This window comes from Chelmon rostratus, chromosome 19, assembly GCF_017976325.1.
Source record: "Chelmon rostratus isolate fCheRos1 chromosome 19, fCheRos1.pri, whole genome shotgun sequence".
NCBI classification, from domain to species: Eukaryota; Metazoa; Chordata; class Actinopteri; order Chaetodontiformes; family Chaetodontidae; genus Chelmon; species Chelmon rostratus.
Window position 1 is genome coordinate 17,826,683 of NC_055676.1, and position 16,924 is coordinate 17,843,606.

General features: G+C 42.3%; 1 protein-coding gene across 5 annotated transcripts in view; it reads right to left on the bottom strand.

The window, feature by feature from the left end:
- The window catches only part of rapgef1b (Rap guanine nucleotide exchange factor (GEF) 1b), a 42,822-nt gene extending 34,216 nt beyond the window's left edge, over positions 1-8,606 (bottom strand). For all 5 annotated transcript variants that reach the window (XM_041959774.1, XM_041959773.1, XM_041959775.1 and 2 more), the window contains exon 1: positions 8,346-8,606. In XM_041959774.1, coding sequence (XP_041815708.1) covers positions 8,346-8,373 — 28 coding nt within the window. In that variant the 5' untranslated portion in view covers positions 8,374-8,606. The remainder of the gene's footprint in view (positions 1-8,345) is intronic.
- Between the last annotated feature and the right edge of the window lie 8,318 nt (positions 8,607-16,924).

Below are 16,924 nucleotides of genomic sequence, written 5' to 3' on the forward strand. Positions count from 1 at the left end.
GTTTTCTGTTTTACCTCCTCAGACTACAGTTCACTGCAGGAGCAAACTTAATTCAGTCTCGCAAAGTATTTTACAATTTCCTTGGAAGCTCATAAATTCACAGTGTTGCAAGTTTTATTGCCATTTCAAATCTCATTCAGGTTGTATGAGGAGGAACATCCAAGAGGAAGTAGGTCAATGAAGGCAGATTAAACATGAAGTCCACCCTCTGCCCACAGGGCTACAGGCACAATCATCGTCACTGACAGAATAAACATTGTGCGTGTCTGCATGACAGTATGTCATATACAGCTTAGGTATGATAAAAAGATATCAAACTAAAGATTCTGAATCATTTAAGTACCCAGATAAACACCCACATATACGCAAAAAACAAACACCCACATCTGCCTTGACAACAGCGGTGACTTTTTTTGCAAGCCATGTCAACTTCTCTCTCCATTCCTGATTTAGACAGGCATCGGAAACTGGCAGCAACTGTGGGACATCCCCTTCATTGTATGCCAGGTCCCTGAACCAGCCATGCCACCCTGGGGTCTGCATGATTTGACACACTCAACACAAGCACACACACTGGCACGTCTTGACATAAAACCCCTTTTCAGGATCTCCTCACTTCCCAGCAGCCATTGAGATAGTTGCTCTCAGTCGCACCAAGGCCACACACTATTATTGAAGCTCTCACTGCTGCTCACTTTGACTGCTTGGAAACTCGTATGCATAGAGGTATTTCTTTTCTTCACTCTAAGTGATGGCGGTTAACTCTATCTGTAATGCGTGCATGGGAGACAGGAAGTGCATTAAATAATTATGTAATCTCTGGGTGTCTTTGCTCAAATCAACATGCTATAACAGGTAGCACATATTGCTGGTGCATATTGGCAATAATCTTCTTTTGGACAAAACACGTTGCCAATAACTGGCTCTGCTTTAAAATGGAAATACATATATCCATAACTTAGAAATCTGCAAGAAATACTAGGAAAATATAAATCTCAGCAAGCTAAAACATGAACTCACTGCAAAATAAGAAGTGAAAGAAAAAGCCATAGGGCACATTAGGAGTTTCAGTAGTGTTTCTCAGTTCTGCTGGTTTTAGCTTTAGCATCTAACCTAGTATACACCTGCACTTCCATCTGAATTTAAATGGTGCAATAACTTGATGCAGATATACAAAGACAGAAACACTCCATGATTTCCATAATACAGAAAACAAGGATGAGTCGTGGAATTTGATCAGGTTCATTATTGAATTTTACCATGTATCAGAAAGACCACAAACTGTCAATAGACACTGTGGAGACTTCAGGGTTTGGCAAAAGTAATTCCTCAATCTAGATGTCTGAGCAGTATGTTTAAGGACAAGAGACAATGGAGAAGGTGTAATTAGTTAACACAGCTGCATCTTTTGTGAATCTGCATTGACACTAAAATCAGATGGCTGGATTCTGCTTATAAGGAGGTTGGAAAGTGAATCATCTTCTTGATGATCCTTACTGTGCATCTTCACTGCAGTCAAGCCAACTGTGGTATGAGACTATTTACAGTAGTTCAAAACATCGGTAGCAACTCAGCTGTGAACTCCTCGTCTGTACTACCATGCAGTCTGTCTGTTTGAAACAAATCACTCACTCTACCAGTCCCCAGTGGGGTCCATCACAGCCACAGAGACTGAGCAGGTTGGGGTAGACAGACAGGACACACACACCCAATCAAATACTTGAGTCTTACTGCCCGCTGGGCTGAAATGCACAGATTTATTAGGCAGAGTGTACCACAGACTGCATGTTTTCAAAACAAGGTATTAAGGCATTCTGCACTGTGCAATTACACAATGAAGGACTCAACTACCTTAATTATGGAGCCTCTATGTGCTACCGGCTCGCCAGGGTGGATCTGTCCACACAGCTTAACAGGAGAAGCACAAACTCACTACAAACATTAATAAATCAAACAGTGTTAGCCCTGACATGTGGGTCAACAAACAGGCTAAGCTACCATGATGAAGCAAGGCAGGCAGGTTGAATTTAAGATGCAAAGATTACAAAACCACAGAGTAACTAATTCCAATTTTTTGTATTGTGTAACTGGATTAACACAACAGCACTCTGGCCGATCTTCACCTGGTGAGCCCAGATTAGAGAAGATATGGCTTCTGCCTACACACTGTGGAAGTGATAAGGCAGAGGGGCAGCATGTGATGGAAGGTTGTGGCCCTGCAGAGCAGCCTCTTCGGGCTGGGTCCACCCAAGACTTCAGCGGCGCAAATGAGCACCTTCTATAAAGCCACACGACACAAAAAGCACACAGAGGAATGTCCCCTGCATTTCATTCTGCCAGAGAGCCGATTTTACATTAAAGCTCCAAAACTGGCGACAGCTCGCAACAGTAGCCTTAAACAAAGAAGTACATGCCCCAAAAACCTAATGCAAGTGTGCATTCATCTCAGAAAAAAACTGTTGAATAAATGCATTGTGTGCATTTCTGTAACCAGCTACTGTAGCTGTGCAAGTGAAACGGAACCCTGTGCTTGAGAATATTTTTTAGCACCAGTCTATGTTCTTGCCTTTTCATTTACATTTCAAATAATGCCTGTTCTTCTTGTTTAGGCTCTATGCTGGTTGAATTGTGAAAAAAACACAGAATATCAAAAAGCTCTATCAAGTTTCTTCATTGTTATTGTCATTAAAACACCCAAAATAAAATGCGAAAGATTTAACCACTGTGGAGAGAATCACTGTCCTGTTTCTCCAGAGCTCCAATTCTGTTTACTCTGTAGTTATGCATCAATGTCAGCAGCAATGAGAGAATAGCAAGTGTAGCATTGACCTCATGTGCCACCATGCATGTATCAAGAGAAGAATATATATATATATATATATATATATATATATATATATATATATATGTCTTTACCTGTGTCCTCATCTAGATCCCCCTGTAGAGAAGAATCTGTGTCCTCTGAGGAGGCCTGGCTCCTCCAGTTTATATTACCCATCCAAGAGGCCTGAGTCCACACAGCTACTGGTACAGGAGTGACACTGATTTTTATAGTTTTTGTGCACTGATTAGTTGTTGGTCAGGCTAGCATTTTCACAGCTATCACTCAATTGCACTGCTGAGAGTTAGTCACAAACTATCTGGTCCGCGTGATCATTCCCTCTTGAGTCAGCCACACTACACTGCACTTCGGAGGAAAGATCCACAAATAGCACTGCAGGAAGGCAAGAGGAATTGAAAAGTAATGTGCTTTTGCTGAGTTGACTGTTTATTACATAATTTGTCTCATAAATATGGCTAAAATCACATAATCCTGGACAGAATGTCTGAGTGAAGCTGTCTAAGCTGTCATCAGTGGTCCTGGAGAGGATCCAACCCACGGTTATCTGGTGGGGATGTTTTGAACAGATGCACAGACCTGCGCAGGCCACCTGTGGGAATAGATGACCCGCTCTCTGGCATGTAGGCCAACACACAGAAGAGAAATCAAGGGAAGCATCATCTCAGAAGACGAGCCCCTTTGAGAAAGAAGTCTCAAGAGCACAAATGGAAGTCGAGAGATGAATACGACTTGTACATCGAAGTCATACAGAATTGCATACGAGATCTCCGCAAACAATCTTGATGGTCGTCTTTAGCTCCTTGGAAGATGTTGAAGGCAGAAAGGCCTTGAAAATATTCATGTTACAAAGACCTGATTGCCTTCACAGACGTTCCATTGCTCATTGATAGCCTAGGTCCAGTCATTAGCCAACATGTAATCCATCCATTTCTCTCCCTGATTCTCTGTCTGTGCAGGGACTCGATGCCCATCAATTCTCTACCTTTCTCCACCCTCCTTCTTTCCCTCCCTAAGCTCTATTCCCTCCTCTTTTTGCTTTCCCATACACAGCGCACACACAAAAAACTAATTACAACACAGCTAAACCTATATGGGAACAGCAAGCCTCTCATTCTGTGGGAGAGGGAGGGTGAAATGCTTTCCATCAAACCTCAAAATTGCAGCATGTCAAACCAAGACCCATAGCTTGCCCTGTGCAACACTTGGATCACTCATCAGCAATGCGCGTAAACCTAATCATCCGGGGAACCCTTTTGTAATCACGACTTCTTTAGCTCTTGCTCAGAGTTTTGGTGACTAAGGCATGTGGGGCATGCTATTTCTGTACACCAGACAAGAAGATATTTCAGTCTGAAGTGATGCAGTAACCACTTAGCAAACACAAAGCCATCAAAATGACTTACACTTCAGTGTTAACTCCAGGAATGCCTGAGAGTCAACTCTTTGCATTACAGCTAAACCCTGTCAAAGGCAAACACACAAATACACACTCCCACACTATGGAAGGGGACGGGGAGCCTAAATTAAGGAAGTGATAGATCAGCTCCACCATGGCTGGCTACGACCATTGACCGTCCAGTGAGAGAAGAGTCTACAGGCTAATTATAAAACACAGCTACTCCCACAACTTTGTTACCAACACTGGCATGCCAAAAGTGTTGTGTCACAATCCTAGTCTCTGTGGGGAAGCTAAAGGCACATGAATTTTGCAACTGATAAAAAAAAGTCCCAATTAAGGTTTCTTTCTTGTTGTCATGGGGGTGTGTTTATATGTGCATTTCTTGCTTTCAAGTTTGATAACAGTTAACAGCAATACAAGCATCCTACTGTACTAAGTGGCTAATGTGTACACTAGATCCAGACAAAAGCACAAACACATGGTTCTATAGATTGTGCCATTACTACTTTTTTAACGCTGCAAGAAAAAAGGGACCAGATATTTGATCTTTAAAACATCTACTTATCTTCAGAAAAAAAACTCAAAAACTGTCAAATGAACACAGTGCACAAAAATTGGCAACAATCATATTATTATTATCATCATCATTATTATTCAAATATATTTGTCATAAGTTAAAGTCAAGTCATTAAATTTCAGAATTACTTGTGTGAATGAAGATTTCATACACAGGATGACACCCTTGTCTCAGCCAAAAAAAATGTTAAGTCACAACAGATGTGCATCTCTACTGTATTTTTCTACAGGAATGTTTCCCTGAAAAGTGTATGAGGTGTTTATTTTGTAACATGAAGCTAAGGCTGTTCGCCTCGCTTAGATTTAGTGTAACTTATCCCAAAAATCTGACCATCTCAACAATTAAGGGTCTTGCATTCAATGCATCACTGCATCATTTGCTAATCCTTTCTGACATATGGTCAATCAAAACTGTACAAAGACAATATATCAATGCATAAAGTTTTACCTCCTCAACTTCACTGATCTTTATGTTCATTCTGAATTTGATGCCGCAACACATTGGAAACGAGTTGGGACAGGAGCAACAAAGGACTGGGAAAGCTGTGGAATGCTCCAAAAACACCTTGCAGCATTCCACAGGTAAACAGGTTCATTGGTAATAGGTGACAGTATAATGATTGGATATGAAAGGAGCATCGCAAGCACACACAAGCAGGGATGGAGCGAGTTAACCACTTTGTGAACACATGAATGTATAAAGGATATTACTACATGGGTTTAGGAACATTCCATAAAACTGTTCTTGGTAAACAGTCTGTTTGCAAATGCTTACATTCTATCTTTATTTACGTTTTATGAAGCCTCCCAACTTTTTTAGAATCTGGGTTGTATAACTGTAATGGTGGATTCATTCCTGAGCATATAATTAGGTCATTAAAAGAATTACAATAGAGAAATACACGTGCTAAACATTCAATGAGCAATTTTACTAATTTCAGTGAGAATTCACAAACCTGCTGAAGTACAGAGCCAGTGAGCAGAGGAGAGTCTAACTCAATGGCTCAGTGGGGGAGGCACAGTATAGCACAGTAAACAGCTAAAGTACGTCTCTACACGAAAACATGATATATCAGAGATAATGAGCAGAAGGTTTTTAAAGTCCCTAATCAAAATAAGCACACTCAAACAATTTAATATCACTTATCATTAGCTGTTTTTTTTTTACTGATTAGAAAAAAGTCCATTTAAACAAGTCCAACATAGTACACTGAGTGCAAACTCACAAATAAAAACAACACTCCCACATTTTCAGTCTTCTCCATCCAGTTCATTTTCTCTGATTCTCTGGCTTTGGGATGAGTTTGGCTGTCTGCTGCTGTTGGCTTATGGGCAATGCCATCACAGACACTGAATCTGTTTATGGATTACAGTCTGGGCTGCCTGTGTGATGAAGTCATGTGGGTGCGTATACAGAGAATGGGGTTCAGAGTTGAAACTGACACAAGAACCACCCACGTGATTTCCCTCAGAGGTGACATCCTTAATAAGCTCCACACAACTGGGTGTGGAGGAAAATCTAAAAAGGTAACAGCCCCACTCAAGAGAAGACAAGCCAGTGACAGCAGGACACAGCATCCACGGTGATTAGGGACTTTACTGATGCAGCGAGTGACACCGGAGGAAATGCTGGCTACAAGTCTCCTGCTGGAGCTTGGTGTCCATGTGTGCATTAACAGTCCTACTTGCTCTGTGTGCTATAGTAACCATTTGTATTGTACATCTTGGCAGAAACATATCACTATTTAAACCTTCACCCATGACTATGTCCATGTGCAGGAATCCCTACTTACAGGTCTGAACTTTATTTCTCCATATCTTTTCCCTTCTTAATTTGCTCCTCGAGGCACCAGTGAATTAATCTCCTTCTGTCAAAGTCTAAAATGGGTCCCTTTTCTGTAGAGTCTCCACAGCCTAAGCCCACATAGACAACAGGCTCCTTTTAACAACCGCTATTCCTCCAAAGCTTATCCACATTCTCTCTCTCTCTCTCTGAGGAAAAGGCTTAACAGGCTGACACTGAAGCTATGTCTGCTACACACATTTTCAGCTACAGTGAGTCCCGAGCTTTGCCCCCTCTTCCCATTTTACTGGCATCCAGCATAGATGTCCCCCTGGGTTCAGATATGGGATCGATGGGTACATGTGGAAGGGAGAAGAGACAGCGGGCCAACAAGTGACCCGGTAAGCCTGGGGAAGCGGGTCCACATGAGACAATGGATGCAAGAGAAGAGTGATGGATTGGGGTTCATAGTGACTATTATCCAGATACACTGCAGCCTTTATTTACTTTTAACTCATTGCACCAGAATAAAAAAAAACACTGCCTCTGAGTTTTCATTTAGCTGTGACCATATGTAGTCATCTGTCTGCAAGACACGAAAGGAATCGGAAACTTTTACGCCTATGAAGAATGACTGAGCTAGTGGTGGATCACACTCCCTCCCCGCCTGTTACTGGGAGCTGTGTGTGTGCTGGTGTATGTGTGTCCATTTACTGCAGGCATCACCGGACCGAACTGTATGTGGAGAGAAAGCAGGGAGACAGCTGGTGGAGTGGGATGCAACTGTAGCTGGCGGGTATAAAGTTTCCTTCCAAAGGCATACCCGGGACCACCCTGTTTCCCCCTCATACTCTGTGCTTTATTTGTCTTTAGAGCTGCACACAACACGACCAGCTAAAAGACGCAACGAGGGCCAAAGCAACGAAAAATGCCACGTGCACAATGTTGAAATCAACATAACACAAATACACACGACAGTCTTGGGCGTGAACGCATTACAACTCCAGTGCACTAGGCAACAACGTAGCTAGCATTAGCTCGCGAAAAGCTAACCTTTAGCTGCTGCTAGCAACCGTTACAAACCCATCTTAAATGTAAGTAAACGACCAACTATGAAGCAGAAAAATAATTTCAAACGCCAAATGCTCATTTTTTCCCAGTGGTCTGTAAATGTTTCTTCCGGGGTGAAAAACAGATTCGTTCTTGAATTTTAGCGATGCTTTCAAACAATCAAACCATGGTATATTTACGACCGCTGAGCTGAGAGTGAATGGTGAAACGCCGGTGAAGTGCCGTGAAAGCTATAGAATGATAGCACATTTAAACGGTATTCCTTTGGCTAGGTGGCCCACGACATCTATCTGGCTTTATTGCCGGAGTAGTAGCACGTTATTCATTTACTGCTCAGCAAACAGTTAACCAGCTATCTCTAACGTTAGTCAGCATGGGGTTGAAACAGTACAGAAAAGCCATTTGCTCCAGGGAGTAACATTAGCTAAATCAAGCTAGCTCACACGGCGACGCTTTATTTTAACTGGATAGCCGAGAAAAGAAGAATCCATAAGGCCCAATTAAAACCACCATTTAACTGAACATGTTCGTCAACCGCTCTTTGGAGACCCCTTTAGATTAAGTATTGCTCCATAGACCCCACATTTGATACATCAGTGCCCCGTGGGAGGAATACCGTTATACAGTACCCCGAGGTGGAGCAGTGTGGTTGAGTCTAGCCGGGCAGGACTTACCTTGCTTGCTCTCTATTTTTCCCGACATTTTCGTAGCCAGCAGCTGTGATCCCACTCGCAGTTCAACAAAACGTTAGCTACAGTCGAGCCTCGCCGTGTGTCTCCTCCGATTATTCCCTCATTTTCGATATACTGTTGTGTCCATGAGATGATTCCAGCGGGGTTAATATCATATATTTATACGCTACACACATTGGTACGGTCAGAAACTGTCTCAGTCCGTCTCCGGGTAATTTTCACTGGATACACACACGCACACACTCACACACACCACACACACGTTAATGTGTTGAACCTAGACTCGGGCAGAGACCTCATTCAGTGTAACAGCGCCCCCTTGCGTGAGGAATTAGCTACATCAATCTGTCAACAAGGGGATGGGCGTGTTTCAATTTCAATTGTAACAAACCAGTGTTTGTCTGCTTCCAGGGCTGGACGTTAGTGTGGTGCATTTGAGGGGACCATGGAAGATTCACACAGAGCCATCCAGTCCCGCACAGGGAGTCATAAACTTAATCCTCCATCTTTTGCATGCATGCAATGACACTCTGCAAATTCACCCATCATTTAAATTGAGTAGTTCGAGGAGAATGTAGTTCCGGCATAGGCAGTGGTGGAAGAAGTACTTAATTAAATTAAAGCAGTAGAAATACTCTGTTACAAGTAAAAAAGTTAGCATCAAAATATACTTAAAGTACTGAAAATAAAAATACGCATTGTGCAGAATGACCTATTTCAGAGTCATGTATATTGCATTATTCAATTATAGTTACTGGTGCATTATTGTGTACCCCCACTGTCTATGAACTTGAAAAACATGACTTGAAAAAGCCAGCCCAGAAACTAAACTGTAGCAACCATCAGTTGCCAAAAGAGATAAGTGACACTAAAAGTACAGATTAAAGGGATGTTCACCAACACTGGTTTGTAGGCTCAACAATAAGCTTCACAATAAATTTAAAAGACGTCATTCTCCAGGCTACATTCTCCGTGAATGCAATGTTAATTTAGGGTACATTGGTTTTATTAATGTGTCTCTGCTTGCCCAATTTCAGCATGAAACAGAATTTGTCTCCCCCGTAGGGAATGTCTGCAAAGTTATGTATTTCTCTTGTCATTTGAGTCTGATTTTAACCTTTTAGTCACTGACATTTGCCTTAATTCACACGTTTGCTGCTGACTAAACGTTTATAGTGTTTGACATATAGGTGACATACAGTGGGGGACAGCCGGCCACATGTTGAGGTTTTTCTTTGTCACCATTGTTTGGTTGTACTGAAAGTATTCTTTGTGTCAATATTTCAACATTTTTAAATTGAATTCTGCGCAGAAGAGAGAGTTAAACTGTCTTTCCTCAGAAAATGCCTTGGCACACTGTGCAGCTTCTTCCTGGTAATGTAATTGCTTCTTTCTAAGACTATGGTTTCGCTCCATACAGTTTTTTCTGATCCAGATCTCCAGTGCCCTCCACAGGTTAGCATCAGGGCCAATCTACTTTTGTGCACGTCTGTTGGATAAGATTAAGGAATTTCCTCATACGACAGCACAGACTTTCAGACATTTCAGATTTTAATCTTCAGGTGCAGCGTCTCCCTCAGGAGATTATCTGACGTGGTTAGCGACCAAGATCTTTGATAGTATTTTGTGTTCAATTTAGTTAGTTGTTGATAACCTGTACTCATTAAATATATGTTATCAACACTCAATCAATCAATCAATCAAACTTTATTTATATAGCACTTTTCATCCATTTAAAATGCAACACAAAGTGCTTCACAAAATAAAAGAATACAACAACAGAAAGAATAAAAGCATAGTATGACAGACAATATCCCGCTTCCAGATATATACACACATACGCTCACACACACACACTCACGAACACACACACACACATACACACACACAGTGCTGAGACACGGCAGGGCACTGAGGAACCATGTGGGGAAACATCTCTGGGAGCCATCCACACCGAGAAGCGCCACAGCCTGCAGCCACTGGGAGCGCCGCCACAGAGACGACCCCTACGCCGATGGACAGGGGCAGACTCCAAACTTTATGCAGAGCCGCCTGTGAAATAGCACATTTTTCACACAAACATAAATGTTTAGTTCGATAAAAGTGTTTTTATTTTTATGACTCTAGCAGTGCTGGAAACCATGATGTTTCTCTTAGAGATCCTCACTGGTCATATTAGCGAGGGGATCAGCTCCAGCTGTTATACCTAAAAGCAGATTATATTCTTTTCATTTTTCCTCATCTCACTTTAAGAAATCAACTGAAAAAATTCACCAAATACATCTACAATCTGTTGGTGCCTGTACGATGAGCAAGGTGTGTAGGCATCACATTTTGTAACTTGCGATGGAAAGTTGCAGATATTAATATTTTTGATGAAAAATAATCCTGCCCAGAAACAAAATATTTAATTTTTAAGTTTAATTTGACTTTGACTTTTAATTAAAAAGTTTTCAAGCCATATGCTGCTTAAATGGTAGCACAGAGCCCTCTGTTGGGCATACTGAGACCTTGACTTCATGCATAGCAGCTGCTTCTTTTTTTTTTTTCATCTACCATTCCCGTACTACAATGTGTTCTTATAACAGGAAAAAGGAAAGGAGTAAAGCAGAAGAGAGTGGGGAGGATGACTTCACATTTAACTCTGATTTTAGTAAACTGCTGACTATGTCTTTTGCCTATTTAGTACTGCACATTATCCATTAAGGAGCAAGCATCAAGATTATGTCTGGCACATCAAGACGAAGCAAGCGCGCCCTGTCATCTTTTTTATGAATAATTGATCTGACTGTCTACATCCTCTGAGTGATCTGGGTCAGCTTGTACGCTTGCGGTGCGCTCATGGAAGCAGAGGCATGTATTAAAATACTGACATAAGGAGTTCGTTACATATTGTTAGATGCTTTGTGCAGCTTACCTCATCATCAACTGCATTTAATCAGTTCTCAAACTGGGGCCTCAAGAGTCAAGGATTCGTATTTACACTGGCTGTCATTATGCCTGCTCCCTTGTGCTCTTGCTTGCACAGCAGAAACCACACCCATATAACAAGTGCGAAGTGCTTTCTGTATGAGTTTGTGCACTAGTGGGAATGTGTGGGCGTGTGTGGAGGAGGGGAAGGAGTGGAATACCTTCCCTGAGGCCATGATAAAGTCACACGGGGAAGACAATGAACTCCTCGGCAGTGGCAGACCTGTCAGGGCAGGCTGGGCCTCGCGGTGCAATCAGAGCAGGTCTGTTCTGCATGTCTTGGCTTTTCGTTGACAGGCTACATTCAGTGTGTCAGTTGTGCAAACTGAATCAGCAGCTGTCTAACTCAAAGGTCATTTACACAGTTTGACTTCAAAATATTGGTTTCACACGGCAGCCTCTCTGTCAGGAAAGACAAATGCTCATTAGCTCTTTTAAGGATGTGGGATGGGAGGATGAGAGGTTTTGCACTGGTGGACGTCTGCCACGTGTGGCAGCAGGCAGGTGATTGACATCCACCAGTTCTCTGGTCAAGTTTAATTTTGTCATTCAGGTCACACAGGTATGGTGACCATGCAGTGTAGCTCTTTGCTGCTGTCTATCGGCTGCAGATCACAGTGCAAACCAAACACTGCCATTACACGTTCTGCCAAAAGGTGGTGCTCATGAACTACTGGTCTTTCACATGCACCCTGTAGAAATTAAGTTGTAGTAATGTATGGGCAGGTAGGCCGTGCTGATGGAATGTAATTTGAGAGGGATTAGCCCATTGTAACAGAATCTGGCATTACAAGGGTGAAATTGCTGTTTTCTTGATGAGATTCACCAAAATGATAAAGCAGGAATTTAGATGAGACTGACAAAACCTACAAGGAAAGTCACTAATAAATGGATGAGTTAAATCCTTATATGGTTAATACGTTGTCATATATCTATATATATACAAACTTCACACACCTGCCTAAGTGATAACTATTCTAAACTGGAGCACATTATCGAAACAGGCATCAATCAATCGTCACGCTTAAATATTCAGGATCGAAATGTTTAATGAATGTGGGAAGGTTCATACTGGTTCACACTGGGAAGCTTCACACTGGGCTTAGAGTCTGATCAGGTCTGCTGTGGGCTGGAGACGGTTCACGGCAGACAGGGCAAAGAAAGGAGAAGCGAGACAGTTTTGTTAGCTGTGAGTTGTCAGTGGGAGCTGGGAGAAGAACGACGTTTGATCTCTGCGGTGGTGGGCGTGTGATGCAGAGCTCAAACACAGTTTAAGGCTCTGTTAACCTTGGCCAGCGGTCAGGCCCCTCCGTCTGTCTCACATCTGAGAGTTGGGGAAAGAGGGAGGGGATCAGCGAGGCTTAAATGACTGAATACATTTAACTGAGAAGGAGGGGGAAAGTACCTCCAGAGCAATCGGGGTCCTCTGTCTTTGGCCCTTTTGTTAACACACAATACCGTGATTTTTCAAGTGAGCTTTTCATGGTGGAATTAAAATGGACGGTTAGAGCTATCAATGAGGGGGTTAGACACAAGTCAGTGGAGATTGAGGATGGAGAGGCGTTGGATGAAGAGGACAAGATGTCTAGGTCATAACCTGCTCAATCCTGCACGAGATTAGAGCACTCTGTCACTGCCACAAACAAACACATGGAGACACATGTTGACAAGGTCGGGAAAATGAGATGGAGGGTCGTTGACGGGAACTATGGAAAAACAAACAGAGCTGCACGCTCTTTCCAGTGCACACATAAAACAAAAAGGGCATATTAACACAAATCGTACACACACAAGCTTTCCCACAGTTAACTTTATATAAGACAGGACACACGCACACGCACTTTAACTGTGCGCACACATTTGAGGATGCATACACACGCTAACACGGAGGAATTATTTATGTGCTGAGACAGGCATTGTTGCGCTGCTCTTTGGAGCGCTACAGGGCGGCGGCCCGAGCTTTTGGAAAGCACAGCTGCTTGCCTTTCAAGAACGCTCCGTCCTATCACCATGACAGTGAAGGTCTCACTCTCTCAACTCGCCCCCACCCACCCCACCCTCTCTCTTTTACTGTCTCCCTCCTCTCCATTTCCCTTGGTTCTTTCAAACGGCAGGTTCAGCCTGGCCTTCATGGTGGGAGCCTCCGCTCCACTGTGCCGACCCTTCCGGTGCTCCTGATTGACATTTAACTCCGGGGCCCGGGTGAAGAGGGCCAAAGAGCATGAAATGAGACCGGCAGCAGGGGTGCACAGTGAGACTTGACCACTCCCTATTTCACACCTCCACCTCCATCAGCCGCTGAGTCCCTGGGGTCTGCAGGTGCCCTCAGCCGGAGAGGTGAGCTCACAGGTGTTGGTGTAAAAGCACAAAGCGCAGGAGTGTATAGGCCAACTGTGTGATGTAGTGACACACAGAACAATTACACTTCCTTCGATTATCATCTTCGCAGTGAGCTTCCTTTCCACCTTCTTCTTTCCACTTTGGAGGACTAAATGTCACTGTTCATCCTTTCCTTTGTTCTGCTCAGCAGGTCTGAGGCATTTAAAGGGTGTTTTGATATTGCTTTACTGGCATTAAGCATTCTTTTCTATTGCACACATCTGGTCTAAAACCACTCCTGTGTTTACCCTCCTTTAGGTACCTCCGTGCACTGGACTTCACGCCTAAGATTTGGTGTTTAAGCGACATTTGAATTCCATCATGCACCTTTTTTTGTGCGTCTCTGTAAAATCTGCTCTCTGCCTCTTCACACAACTCATCGCACTATTTCAGCGTGTAATACTGGTCAGTGGTACTGGTAGGTGTTATGAGTGGATGTGGCAGTTGACCAGGATGCGTCACTGTCTGTTCACACTAGTCCAGCCCAGTTTTGACAGGAGCATGTTATTATGAACTAGGTGTGGAGTGAGACAGTCTGGTCCGTGGGTGTTACACTTAAGTTCATGCCAGCTCCTGGGTGAGTGGGGTCACTGTACGGCTGGCCTGAAAAGTCCTGCAACATGGTTCGGCTGCCTGGCTGTCCAGCTTACAATCCACACAAGGGCCATTTAACAGGATCAGTGATTAAGGCTGTGAGTAATTGAATTAGGATTTTGCCGCCCGAAGCTAAAGCTGCCTCATAGAGACTTGGACGGAATAAGAGGAGGAAGTTTGTGGGTAAAGTAAAAGAGGTGAGACGAGCCCACACGTCATTTAACCCGGAACTAATGACTACATATTTGAGTCATTAATTAAAGTCACACAGCATAAAGTGATGGGAACTTTTAACAAAGTCTTTAAAGTACCGAATTTGTCTCCAAATATGCTCATTCAAAAATAAATAAATAAATAAAAATGCTACAATAAGATGATGAAATCACTTCTTCTTTGCATTATTTCTTTATTTCTAACTTGGATTTGAGTATGTGGAGCATTCACGCTGGAAAAGTTGCCAAATTCCACTCAGAGTTGGTCAGTGTGTATGCTCACCCTTGGTGTTTAACCCCCCAGTGCAACATTCCTATTGAAATCAGACAGGCTACATCTTTAGCCCCCCCTTTGTCACAGGTTTAACTTTATCTTATGTTGTTTTTATTGTTTTGTTTTTTCTAACTGTTTTTTTCTGTAAAGTACTGTGCAATCTTGTTGAGAAATAACTATACAAATAAAAATAAAATAAAATAAAATAACAAATTCACTTGAATATTATCATGTTGGTGAAGGATCTGCTCGCAGCTGGAAGCACATAAATTCTACATAGTGATGAGACAGCTCCATGAGTATTAAACACAGTTCAGTATCTAATATTTGGAGAATTTTTTTTTAGCATTCTCTTTGTTAAGTTTGAAAAAACTGGCAGTAGTCTTCCAAAAAGGTTTGTATCATTGTTCGTACAAAACAGCAAAGAGCATGAATTTATTGAACATTTACTGCCAAACCTGTATGAAGTTTGGTACATGGTGAAAATTGTGTAAATAGTGTGGAAGTGGAACACATTTTAAGTCGGTTCTAATTGCCTCGAAAAAATACACAGTGACAGGCCATTATTAATGTAGAACTGCCCTACTTACCTACACACACATGCAAACACACACGTGCACGCACTTATTGCTTGCAGTGGATCACACAGTTGTAGCATTTCCCTGAAGCACTTTGACACAAATTTTGTTTTTCACGACAAAAATGAGCGCTGTCTGTTCTCACTTCTTTCTTTCCAGGCTAATAATAAGTGGAAGGGCTGGATCCTGTACCAGCACACACTCTGCAGAAGGAAGGGAAAGCCGTGGACATGTTGCCAGTCTATCACAGAGCTAACACAGATTGACAGATAAACACACACACTTCCATTTGTTCCTGTGGGAAATTTAGAAACTCTAATCCACCTGATTGTATGTGGCTGTGGGAAGAAGCCGGGTGTCTAGAAGAAACCCATATGTACAGACAGAGAACAAACAGAGTGCACTTGTGGCTGTGGATCAAACGTGGGACCTTGGAGCAGAGAGGTGAAAATGTCCTGCTCTGTCATTGATTCCTGGGGGTTAAATCACCTTTTCACTTAGCCTCTTGTAACCTCTAGCTCAGCCACATCAATCTGAGTTTTAATCTATAATTTATATGCCTATTTCTATGCCAGTCACCCATTAAGGACACATGGACGTACGATTTATTGTTAATCTTAAAAAGATGGATGACAGCATAGCTACTTTTTACATAGGACACCAAAATGTTTCCAGCACCACACCAAAGGAATAACCTAAATGCTTTCTCAAGAAACAGTTCCTACATTATTAATTTTATTTTCCATTAATAGTTGTCCATGCTTATAATTTGCACTGTTTGTGATAGTACAATTACTATTACTATATCAAATCAAAAATCTAAATGTATTTCTTCAGCACATTTAAAAACAACCACAGTTGACCAAAGTGCTGTACATGATAAAAGGGCATTACATAAAACAAATGAAACACAGAAGACAATAAAAAAAATATATACTATTTTTTCTGCCTTGACTTTAATTGTATGTATACTTTTTATATAAATACAGTAGCATATTTATATCACGTACATACTTATTTTTTTTATATTACTATGTTATTTTATTGTATGTGTTGGCAAATTTGCCCTCAGAATGAAAAAAAAAAAACATCTTAACTTAAAGCGGCAATAAATGAGATTTATTATATAATAACACATAAGAAAATAAGACGGCGAGTTCACTGGGTTTCACAAGCTCTCTTAGCTGAGTTAGAGGTGAAAATCTCGTGGCTCGACACACTGCCGATGACCGACCTTCCTCTCCCAGTTCACGCCTCTCCTGTCCCCACTTGTCACGTCTTTATCGTCCCCAGAGTCACAGTCCTGGGCCTAATCACCATAAGTCACCTCGGTAATGTATTCCCAGTCACCAAACTGGCCTCGGAGGTGTTCAGTCCTCATTGGGCCGTGGTCACTGGGAGGCTGCTGAGCCCGGCTGCGTTGACTGCAATGTAAACACCAACACTGCCCCTGTGCTCCGAGCTCTTGGTCTGTGCAGACTCCAGTCAGATAATAGGGCAACTAGCTATAGAGCTAACTAGCTAACAGCTAGTTGCTGCAACCAGTAGAAAGTA